At 43.3% G+C, this 11,782-nt stretch overlaps 1 protein-coding gene and 1 long non-coding RNA gene across 3 annotated transcripts; one reads left to right on the forward strand and one right to left on the reverse strand.

Moving 5' to 3' along the window:
• The first annotated feature begins 374 nt into the window (after positions 1-374).
• Positions 375-2,258, forward strand: LOC124678734. Its single transcript, XR_006994620.1, has 4 exons — positions 375-621; positions 701-727; positions 813-887; positions 1,792-2,258. It is a non-coding gene; the product is annotated as an uncharacterized LOC124678734 (long non-coding RNA).
• Positions 2,259-4,832: 2,574 nt separating this feature from the next.
• On the reverse strand, positions 4,833-11,162 carry LOC124675452 (SUMO-activating enzyme subunit 1A-like). Of its 2 annotated transcripts, none has more exons than XM_047211529.1 (11): positions 11,101-11,162; positions 10,698-10,823; positions 10,289-10,340; positions 9,434-9,629; positions 9,006-9,085; positions 8,761-8,877; positions 8,047-8,100; positions 7,108-7,174; positions 6,477-6,580; positions 6,296-6,361; positions 4,833-5,182 (listed from the first exon to the last, which is right to left on the reverse strand). In XM_047211529.1, exons 1-11 carry the CDS (start codon positions 11,145-11,147, stop codon positions 5,069-5,071), a joined length of 1,023 nt encoding a protein of 340 aa, XP_047067485.1. In that variant the 5' UTR covers positions 11,148-11,162; the 3' UTR covers positions 4,833-5,068. The 2 variants fall into 2 exon arrangements, with proteins under 2 accessions (XP_047067485.1, XP_047067484.1); XM_047211528.1 differs by having other exon boundaries at positions 6,296-6,403.
• Positions 11,163-11,782: the final 620 nt, after the last annotated feature.

Here is an 11,782-nt window from a genome sequence, read left to right on the forward strand (position 1 = left end):
CTTCCCGACGCCGGCGTCTATAAAAGGTCTTCCGGCTCAACGGTAGCCACCACACCCCGCCGGCAACAAAGACAGCCCTCGTCGCTCCACCGCCGTCTCCTCCACCACCAGTAGCAATGGCGAACCGCCCCGGCGCTGGCCACTTCCCTCCACCGCCGTCCCTCCACTTGCGGTCCCGGAAACGCAGGTCGACACCGACCCCTCGGCAGCGGCCCGGGAAGAGCGATGGCGTGCACACCGTCAGCAGCGGCGGGAGGCGATGCAGCAGCAGGCCCGCCAGCAGCGGGAGGCGGCGCAGGCGGCGGATCTGGCGGCGTTCTGCGCCCATGGCCCCGCTGCTGGCGGATCTGGCGGCGTTCCGCTCTTCTCTGTGGTTTGTTCGGAACTTACAGATACGAGAAGAGCTTTAGCCGTCATGTTGGACGCTTCACGTTCTTGTGTTTTTCAATCTTTGTTCTATATGTCTTCTTCCTCATTTCAAAACCAATTGAACCGCCCACCTCTTCACTCAACCCTCCATCACCGTCAACACCCTCAGTAATGACAATCGACAGCCGTGCACTATTTTTCCTTGCACTTGGACTTATAGTGCTGGCTGGTCACATCTATTCTTGGGTCATGGTAAACCATTTTTTCTCATCGTGTTCATTATATTTATGGAAGTTTCTTTTACGTTGACATGTTCTTGTTGTTGAAACAGGGTTGTCGTACAGGCTCTGACATATAGGTATGAAATTGTTGGTGCTCCTTGCTTCTATGCATGATGAGGTTAATATCCTGAATTCCTGATCGTAAGTTCATTTCTTTGGTAGGTGTTGGACTGACACCTGCATCAAATCTGACTGATTGCACAAGGGGGTGAATGGTGCTCTGAGTTGATCTGACCGGTTTGTTTTCTTTCACTCAGTTACTTCTAGTTACAGTTCCGGTGGATTCTGATTCCCCAATTCATGTTTTATGCGGTGTTTGATTACTTCTTTATTTTGCTTGTATTTTTAGCTTTCACTTGGTTTTAGATATTGTTAACTGTTAGTTCCATAGTTCGATATGCTTTTGACTGTTAATTTATGTATATGTAGTACTTGATTCAAGAGTATATGTGTTAGTGTTGATTATTTCTTTACCTTTATGTCCTGGTTGGATGAATTTTTTTTCCGCACCAGTAATCTATACACTAGAGCCTTCATCTATATCTCCTAAATGTTTATGGGAGGTAAGGACCATTGGTAGAATGGTCACATATGACTTACATTGTGGCACATGCATCATTGTGTTGTGTTTATTTAGGAGTTGACATCAGTTGTAGATTCTGTAGTTAGTGTTGAATAAATAATGTGGAATTCTCTGCATTTATTTTGAAAAAAAAAGTTACAGAATTATGTGTTGGCAGTAGACCTTTCAGTTTGCCTAAAAAAGTGCACATTGTAGCTAGTGTCAATTTTAAATGAGATTCCTTTAGACCTTGATTCCACAACTAGGTAAAATATTGGTAGTTGAATTTGTTAGAATGTTGTAGGAACCTGAAAGTTCTCAATCTCAGGCTCTTAGCCCCTTAGGTGACGTGGAAACTATTATATGCAATCTCCGTGCCATGCTGCCAGAAATGTGAAGCCTGCGAGTTCAATACAATTTCGTTATTTCTGTATAGTATTGCATACTTCCTCAAGTTTTCTTGAAAGTTCACTTCCTAAGTTACTTGAAAGAAACAGAACTACATTTTCTTGGTTATTGTCTTTAATTTTCAGAGGAAACCTTTGCAAGTATATATAACCCTTGTGTTATTATTGCCAGGTTCTTCTTTACAATGTGCTTATTCAGGGGAAGCGTCACATTTATGCTGGGGATAGGATGTGGTGTCTATGTAGCTGTAAAATACGATGATGCAAGAACTTGCGTTTTTGGCACACTAACGAGGCAATTCACGGACTGGTTGTTTCTCCGTGGTTTTTTCATGTCACGATTCCTGGGGAAAGTTTCGTGTAGCTGTAACATGATACTACATATAATTCTGATTCAGAGAGGGTAACCGTGATGAGCATACCATCAACCATGACCGTCTCAGTCTCCAAAACATGTGTAATCTTTTACAACGATACTGCAGTTTGTAGGTTATATGCTGTATATATGACGAGAGGTGAGAATTAAGATGGGTCGATGTTGGTCTAAATTTTTAGAGAGACGAGTGAGACAACTAATAGATGTCCAACCTTGACTGTTGGTATATACACATTGAGCAAGTCACTCCTGTTTTGAGACAATGAGATTCGTGTCATCATATTACGTGGCAACTTATAGTTTTATTTTTGTTTTGCTTAGATAAAACTATAATAAGAGTTTTTAATTTTGCTTAGACAAAGACTATAAGAGTCATTCCATCGATCATCATGTATAGGAACCTCAGTCACCGTAACACAATCCAAGTCGATGATCACCTAGCTAGTGGCATCCAATTTGTTGATCAAGCATCAGGCCGGCCATCCGGAGCTCCAAAGCCCTATTCTGAGAGCACCTCTAGCCGTTTGAGCCCCGCAGGCTGAAATCGGATTGGATGAAAATAGAGCGTGGGCAGTGGCGGAGCCAGAACATCAACCATGTGTAGTCATGTTAAAGTTGTATAGTCAAATACATGTATTTATATAATTTTTTAATTAGTTTTTACCCATTGTAAGCTTGTATTACCAAAAAACTGTGTAGTCAAATGACTACACAGCCTAAGGGTGGCTCCGCCACTGGGCATGGGGAGCACCAGTTTCAGTCGCACCCCCAACATTCGCTCAATAGCGGCGATAATTTCGAATAATCGTCTTCTCGCTACACAAAATCATAGTGCAATAGTTCGGCGATCGGATCAGCCACATACCGGCGATCTAAAAAAAACTAGAGGATAACCGGGATATAGGCACTCCATTCCTGCGCCTTGTCTGCCGCGGAGTCGGGCGGCGATGCATCGTTGGCCGTCAGAGTCGCAGCAGCGGGAGTGGACGTTGGAGGAGAGGATTGGCCATGGACCGGGAATACGCCGACGCGTGGCTGTCCCATGCTCATGGCCCTGCCTCGCTTGCCTCGCTTGTTCATCTGCTGCCGCTACCTTCTTCGCTGAGAGCTTTATCTCCCTCTCCGCCCTGCCGCAAGTTTCGGTCTGGCGAAGCTCCACATCCGCCGCCCACCTTGCGTTTGACCAACCAGGCGGCCTCTCTTTTGACGCATGCGGCTTCCTTGCTTTCGGCGTGCCGTTGTCGGTGATCTTCTTCGGCGGCATGGTGGTGGAAGGGAAGAGGAGGAGTTGCAACTGTGGGGAATGGCGGTAGCTATTCGAAAATTCGGCGGGGAGAATGGGGATATGCTGCACATTTTGGTGAGAACTAGACTTTCTATGGCCGACACCGCGGTCCCGCTCAATGTTTCACGCGTATTTGTTTCGTCCGGACTCCCCGAGCGCGTCTCGGGAGGCCGGGGATAGTCTGAACTCTGCGGATGGATTAAGGGCCTTTTTCGGGATGAGAAACCGAAGGCGCGGCTAGACCGAATATCACCGTCCGGATGAAAAAAAAGGGCCGTCGGGGACCTCGTCGGGAGACGGCTGGAAGTGCTTTGAGAAACAGAGAGGAAGGCTTGACTCATCCAAACTAGGCCCGTCACCGATTCAGATTGGGATCCTACAGTCCCCTAGTATCGTCTCAATACATACACGTACGCAGGCCGCCCTAGTCGCCGGCAAAATCAATCCACGTTTTGTGCGAAGGACACCTAGCTACTACTAGGTCGCAGGATCGAGTTCTCTAGCTGGTAGCAATGACAGCAGACGGCGCATCACCGTCGGAGGAGCGAGAATATGTCTGGTACTGCCTGCTAGAAGAAGGTCGGCCTCAGCCTCAGCCTCGGGCCACCCCCGCTGCAGTACCCCGCCGCCTGTCAAGCCACTCCCCACGCTCTAATCGCGCCTGCGCCACCGCTTTCAGGGTAAATACATACTGTTTTAGTCCGTATTTCATTGACAAAGTCCTAGCAGCCACATACAGTACTAGTGTACTACACACGTTTACAGCCACGATAAACTTAACGATCTGATCTTACCCTGCTTGCAGTGGTCTGGCATCCTAGTCTGCCTTGGAATGCAGCTGTTCATGCTCAAGGTTGGAGTCCTAAGCTACAATGTCCATAGCACGGGAGACGCGCTCCTCGGCGTGCTTGACCTGCTGATGTGCCTCGCGGTGCCGGCGATAGGGTACGCTTACGCAGCAGAGCTGGACCGCATCGCCGAGGAACAGGAGAGTTTGGCTGGTAATAACCAGGCCGGCCAGAACCAGACTGCATAATCTATTCTCGGCGCATCGCGACGATTTGCTCATCTTCCACAACGCGCTTCCTAACATAAAGTAGTCTCCTCGATTAGCTCTTGGGCTGCCGCTGACCCTCGTCGCTCCATAGATCTAGTGGGTTGAGTTGTTAGGTGCGGCGTCGTTTCGTTCCGAGCGTCCAAACATGTAAAACTTTGTATTCCTATCAAATGCATCGAAACATAAAACATTCTTGCGTTTTCACGAAAAAATAAATCAAAAGTGGCTTGTCCTGGGGCTAGGAATACATGTGCACATTGCCAAGGGGCATTCTTCATCTTCCGAACAGACATCTATGTACCTGTATTATGTTTGAGCTTTTTCCCCAGAATTGTAGACGACACCCGATGTTACATCATATATCATTTCAGTGACGAAATGGCGGGTGCACCGATTACAGCAAACAGACATGAAATCCCTGCAGGGGCCTTCACTGTCACATGACATTTTTGTAACTTTCAATAACTTCACCAAATATGGGGCAAAGGGCAAACAGAAACCAAGCATTTCGTCACTCAATAAACATTAAAATCTCTCTGACTTGACCTATGGAATTGTTTGGTGGAGAATGTCAATTGTTTGTTCAATGTCAAAGCTTGATGCCACGGCTACAATGCCAAGTATAAGCTTACTGCATCAGCCACTAATCTAGAGTTTTCACATGTTCAACACTAATGATTTGGGACGATTATCAGGGAGCCAGGTAGAATGAGTGTTTGGCAGTCAGTCGTTTAGTCTGCGGGAGTTGGGGGGATGTCCTCCATGACCCCTTTACCATCGGCGGCGTCAAAATAAAAGAAATTCTTGACCGGATCTCCCTTACAAGATATAGACTTAATCACCTCCTGTTGGATCAAAAAAAAAGTACATAGTTATAAGTAGTATGTTGAACAAAGTATTCGAGTTATAAGAAGGCTCTGAAGGAACAAAATTCACAGCTTGCAGCTTTTTGCAGCTAAACATAAAAGAATTCTGGTGTTTTTATGGACTGACGATTTTTCTAGATGTTTCAGGAAACGTTATATCAATTGCGTTTGGAGAACCATGGCATAGCTGGGGTGTTTAGCACGGACTGATGCGTGCTACCCTGCCGGCTTCAAGCCTCCACGCTCGCAACTTCAGTTCATACTCACAAATTCTTCTATTAAAATAAGCAAAGGAATTCTTCCCCTCTGGTCTCTTTAATTTTAGTATCAATTGCGTTTGTCTAATTTATATTTTCGAACAACGCATGTGGAAATTTTCCTACACAACTAGCTTCCCCACAGTTTATTAATGAAATTTCAAGATCTATCGAGACGTATCTATGAATCATAGTTTTGGAAAGCAGCAATGCTACATCTATGGAATGATTACGGGACGTGACTTACGACTGAGGTGGAGTCACCCGGTGCATTCCCAGTCCTAAAATCACGGAAGGGAGAAAAAACTGAACTGGTGGTTAACACATCATCCCCTAGGCCATATCCGTAGAAGTCAGTCCGTAAGTCCAGCATTTTTGTTTGGAAACCAAACCACTGAGTACCACGGCTCACTGGTTCAGCTGTCGGAACACCAATTCATTGGTTTGATTGCTGGTCTAACAAGCTTTTAAGTTATCAGTTGACATTTAGCAGTCTCATCTATGCAAAGCACAAAAAATCTAGTTGGTACCAAAAAGCAAGAATAAATGCATCTTACAAGGAAAACGGTCCATATGTTTTTCATGCACTAGAGATTACTAGATAAGAAGTTCAAAGTATCATCTGCTTTCACATAGTGACTTAATGCCATACATAATTGAGATGACTATATTTCTTGTCAAGAGCTATTATGTTCTGCGGTGTCAGAAACCAAGTGATTTACGAATACCTAACTTATTTTCCAGCTATAACAAAAACAAAACAATAGAATAAACGGAAAATAATGAAAATAGTGTCTTATGTCATGAGATTAAGTGATGAAACATTGGCACCTACCTGACCAAGAATGCCACCAAGGATTGCACATACAGGAGGATGTTCCTTCTTTCCAGCTGCCAGAAGCCGTTCCAGTAGAGCCGTAGGAATTTGAGACTCATTTAAAGACTGCAATTATTATAGCATGTAAAATACCTGAAGGAACGAGACACAAAGTACGACACAACAATAACAGCTATACCATTCTATCACACATGTCCTTCCTCAGAGCCAAAACTGCAGGTAGATCAGAAAGTGATGTCTCGCCAGGTTCACGCCCTTCAGATAACTCGTAACTTTCCAAGACTGAAAACAACATATTATGATAGTTAAAAAACCAAGACAAGAAACATAAGGATATATAACAATCGGAAGGGTTTTGGATGGCAGATCAAGAGAGCATGCAAATCAGTAGTAATTGTTTAGTGCAATACAAAAATCCCCAAAAACCAGCTGACATATGAGGTGTTATTCTATGTCTGCAAAATGTCAAGAGCAAGCTCATTCGCTTCTGTGAGATATGGAAAAGAAAATACTTAGTGAAAGAGCCATTGAGTTTGACCTGATCCAAAATATTTGTCCTTTCCCTACATCACAATGATATTGATTGATTGATCTCAATTTTTGCAGGGATATAGAGAACATGTCCACCCCCTACATCTGTGAATGTCTATTTATTTTGAAATTCAATGCTTCTTTTTATGAGATTTCAGCATGTTCAAGTTTTGGCCGGATATTGCCCAGGAAAAATGGCAAAAAAGAAACAAAACACCCCTTTTCAGTTGCCACAAGATAAGCCTTTGGAACAGTATCTTATGTTTTCGTGTCATCACCTCTCATGGCGAAATGCAATTTAGTTGTTTTTTTGGGCAGACTCTTCCAGGGCACATCAATAGCTTCCTGCATAAAAAACCAAATATAACTGCAGTCAATACTCAATACAACTTAAATTGTAATATTTGTCACAGGTGTGATATTGATTCCTTGAGCAAATCATATGCAGGTTCCAGTAGTGGTGTACGATTGCAGTTATCGGAATTGAAACTGTCATATTTGCCAACTGAAGCATCCAAAAGTGTATGATATCAGATTCTGGAAGTAAACCACATGAAGGTATTCCAGTAATAGTGCATGATTCAACTAAAGGAGAGTAGTAATGTAGCATCATAATTATGGTAACAGAATGACCAATTTTTAAGTGGTGACAAGCACATAATCAAAACAAGATAATAACATTGCATTTCTAATGTCAATTGCAGAATTCATGTTGCGTACCAGCAATTTAAAGAAGTGCAGAGGTAAAACAAAAAATGAAAAATAACAAAGCTACCTCCAGCAAATGCAGATACATCTGAACTAATAAGGAAAAAGATATATGCAGGAACAACGTTTATTTTCTTTATTCTTTTCTGTCACGACAAACTATTATTTTATAGTACCCCCTCCGTCTCAAAATAAGCTGCTCAGGTTAGATACGGTTGTATCTAGAGTTCTAGACATATTTTTAGTTTGTAGATACATCCGTATCTAGAAAAGGTTGAGCATGTTATTTTGGGACCGAAGGAGTAGAAAATATCAGCATGTCTTATCCAGTTACTTCTGTGATCTTGAAACTTGTTTCCGTCGCGAACAAAATACTCCCCAGACACACATATATATGTCAGAACAAGAATCACCAACTTGAGGAATGCAAAACAAGAGTGTATGACTACTGAAAGAGTTTATCTCAATAAAGAACAACCTACAATAAAAATTGAACTGAACTTTCATACCTGCAGGCTAGGATATGCCAACTCCTGCTGTTTAGGATCTCCTCCAGGCTTCTTCTGAAAAAAATTGAACATGCAATTTGAAGAATGAACTGAAGCAACAAAAAAAAGGTGACATTAATGATCGTAGTTTGGAAAGCATAAAAATTAAATCACCATGGACCATAGTGATTGAACCAACAGTGGTATGTATAAAACTGATACTGGTTCAAGCTTCGGTATGTGTACTGTGCTACATTTTAAGCACCATAGCATGGCAACTTTGTTCGTGAATCGTGATCCACTGCAGAATGTGCCCACCCTGACGTCTATCTTGAAAATTAGAGTAGGTGTGGCCCAAGATAACTTCACTGACATCCTAGAGTTAAAAACTTTAAAATAACGCAGACTAGCTGAATGCCCATGCATTGCTATGGATGGCAGACAAACCTTTTATTGGAGTGAAGATAAAGATAAGGAACAAAATGAGCATATGAACTACAGAGCAGATAAGAAAGAAATCATTATTGCAGCACGTAAAGTACATGCATGCAAGGGTATATCTTATTAGCAGCGACAATTATAATGGACTGAGCATTGAGCAATTGCAGGCATTTGTGCAGGAATACTTGTAAGGGGATGCCATACTTGTTTTGACTAGTGAACAATGAAAGAAATGCAACTGTTAATTGATGGATCTACAGAATATGTCACATGTTCTTATGTGGGGGTACGCACCTGAACATAGCTATGGTTCTGCAGATCAACAAATATTTCACCACAAGAATCCTTGCACTCTATCGAATAGAAGGCAATATGCTTGTTTCTCTTCCGGCAGTTCTCATTAATGAACAACTAGAAACATAACGCAGATGCAACAAACAGTGAGAATAAGAAACAGAACAAGTGAACTTGATCTAGAAATTTAAGTTCCAAAAGTCACAAAAGGTCGTGATAATACTACTTCGGTGAAGAATCTGCACCTTGGTTTTAAGAGATGCGCAGCTAACTACAATTATGTCAAACTTGTCAATGAATTCTCCATCAATTAGTGAAGGATCACCTGGACGAAATAACATAATGGTTAGAACATTTAGAATCAATACAGCAAGGAATCTCACATTTTTACGCCCAGGGGTAAAATGTTTCTATTAGAGAACCAAATATGCTAGTTACTATAACAACTGCTTGTTCCTATCATTAAATTATCTTTTTTGCACAGCTTTCTCAACTGTAGCAGCATTATCAGTGGAAAAAAATCTGAACACTCCTGCCAGTAACTTGGGAGGAAGCCATCAAAGTAGGAATCACAAACAAGCGGAGTATCGAAGACATGGTGAATCTATACAGTATATAATTCTTCAATCTAACATCCAAACTAATAAAAACTGCACCAAACTGAACACCTGACCTTTTGCAACATCAACTCGGACCATTGGATTGAAATCTTTTAGGGACTGGCAGCAAACGTCAGCTCGTGATCTACCACCATAGATACTCTCATCATGTGGAATTAGGAAGTTTGAATTGAGATCATCCGCGGTGACTACGCGATCATCCATCAAGGATAAGCTACCAACTCCTGCTAGAACAATATTCTTGCAGAACTGCACAGTAGGGGAGAAATTGACTTTAGAGTACGCGTTTGCTTTCACAAAAGTGTAAATATTATATCACAAAACTGTAAATATTATATCAGAAGTTAAATTAATGAACTTTAATTAATGTCAATAAGAATGGTGGCCTCTATTTGGAAAACCAGGTGCACTTTGACAGGATGAACATGAGATGACAGGGGGGAAGCAAAGTCATAAATATGCCATCAGAAATAAAGGAACATTAAGTTGAAATTTAGTTCTTTCTATCTAGCAAAGAAAGAAATTAGTTCTTACTATGACCACAAAGGGAACCATCACATAGACAGTTTAAATGAGCGAGTTGTACTGCATTCACTTGAGTGATACAATATAATGAACACCAGTTCAACAGGCAAATACTAGTCGCCTTTGCCAGAGTTAACAACTTAACAGGGTTCAGTATTGAAGACAATGGATCGATTGTGTAACAATAATTGACATGGGCTCTAAAGAAGGTTCAGTACTGTAAGTTCAACAAGAAAGTACTATAGACTAGAAGCAATAATTAACATGGGCTCTAAAGAATAACAATAGTTACCATTCGAAAAAACCTACCATAACACTTGTAATTCCAATGTTGTCTTAATCGAAAGGAGACCATCACAGATAAAAATAAATAAACTACCCACCTCAATAGTAGTACCGTTGACGCCACACACGAGCACATGGGCTTTACTTAGCCTGTTCCAAGCAACACAAGTATAACAGTCAGCCAGCTAATAACAGACGAATGCATCCAAAAAAAAATTGGTACAAAAGGAACCGAAACCCCGTAGAAAAGACAGAAATTAACTGAAAACTAATGTCACATATAACATGGGCAAAAAAGTCCAAAATTGTACGGGAAGCATCAAACAAATCAGGGGAAATCGATAGTCATAACAGGAGAAAAAAAAAGTCGGCAGAAGGTTGAAAATCTTTGTTTGAAAATCGGAAGAAAGACCAAAAACGGAACTTTCGAGTCAAACCAACCCAACAGAAATACAAAGATGTGGTAAAAGAAAGTAAAAGGAAGCAGGAGCTGGGGTGGAGGCGTACCTCTTCTGGGCATCAACGCCCCAGACGCGGATCTGTCGGTCATAGAGCGCCGTCTCCTGCGCCGTGAGCTCCTCCTCCGCGCCACCGCCGCCGCCACCCATCGCACGGAACGCCCGGATCCGGAGCCTGAGACGCGGAACCGGTTAGCAGGCAAAGAAGGGGACGAGACGACACAAGCCGCAAGGGTTTGGGGGTTGTCAAAGAAACGAGTTTTTTTCTTTCTTTCTGGCTTCCCCCACTTGTCCTTGACATCGGGGCCTATGGTGCAAGGACGGCCGTCCATCCTCTCCGGATGAACGGTCTAAATTTGGAATCAAAACAATGCAGCCGAAAGATGATCCAAGTCCTTCCTCGTTTTAGTTTGGGAGAACATGGAATCACCCGGAAGGAATCGGGGACGTACCTACGGAAGAAGAGTATGAGATTGGCCACATACTTGGACAGGTCCATCCAACTAGGGTTGGTTGGAGGGAGAAGAACTACTGTTGCTCATGGCATCCTGTTAACCAGGCCTGCCTCTATATATTCGCTCTAGTGGTATTTTTCTTTCAGAGAGGAATGCAAGCAATTAAAGTGTGACCCTTCCTGTTCCGCCATTCAATCAATGTTTTTCTTTCTTTTTGGTGAGTGAGTGCTTGTGGAAATCAAAAGGGGGACGCCCCCGCAAAAAAAAAAAGGAAAATCAAAAGGGCGACGCCTCAGATTTCCGAGCCGTTCCATCTCTGCCACGTCATCTAGGCTAGCGAGAGCGAGACTACAGCTTTCTTTCCGTCGTCAAATACAGCCTCTGCCTCCCAGTCTCCTTCCGCCGCCGCTCCACCGTTCTAGGGTTAGGGGGGCTGCCGGAGGGGAGGGACAACCGAGGCCTCGGAGTAGGACTAGGGAGGAGGACGGGGAGCAGGGAAGAGGGAGGGGCGGAGGAGTACCTGCGCCGCCGCCGCCGGGTGAGTTGGAGCAGCTGGTCCTCCCGAGCGTGGTCGCCTCTCGCTCGGGTGATTGCAAAGAGATTACTGGGCTACCACCACGCACGAACAAGGCTGGCAATTTCAGCAGCTTCGGGTTCCACTTCGACCCCGACTAGCCAA

This window comes from Lolium rigidum, chromosome 7 (genome assembly GCF_022539505.1).
Source record: "Lolium rigidum isolate FL_2022 chromosome 7, APGP_CSIRO_Lrig_0.1, whole genome shotgun sequence".
NCBI classification, from domain to species: domain Eukaryota; kingdom Viridiplantae; phylum Streptophyta; class Magnoliopsida; order Poales; family Poaceae; genus Lolium; species Lolium rigidum.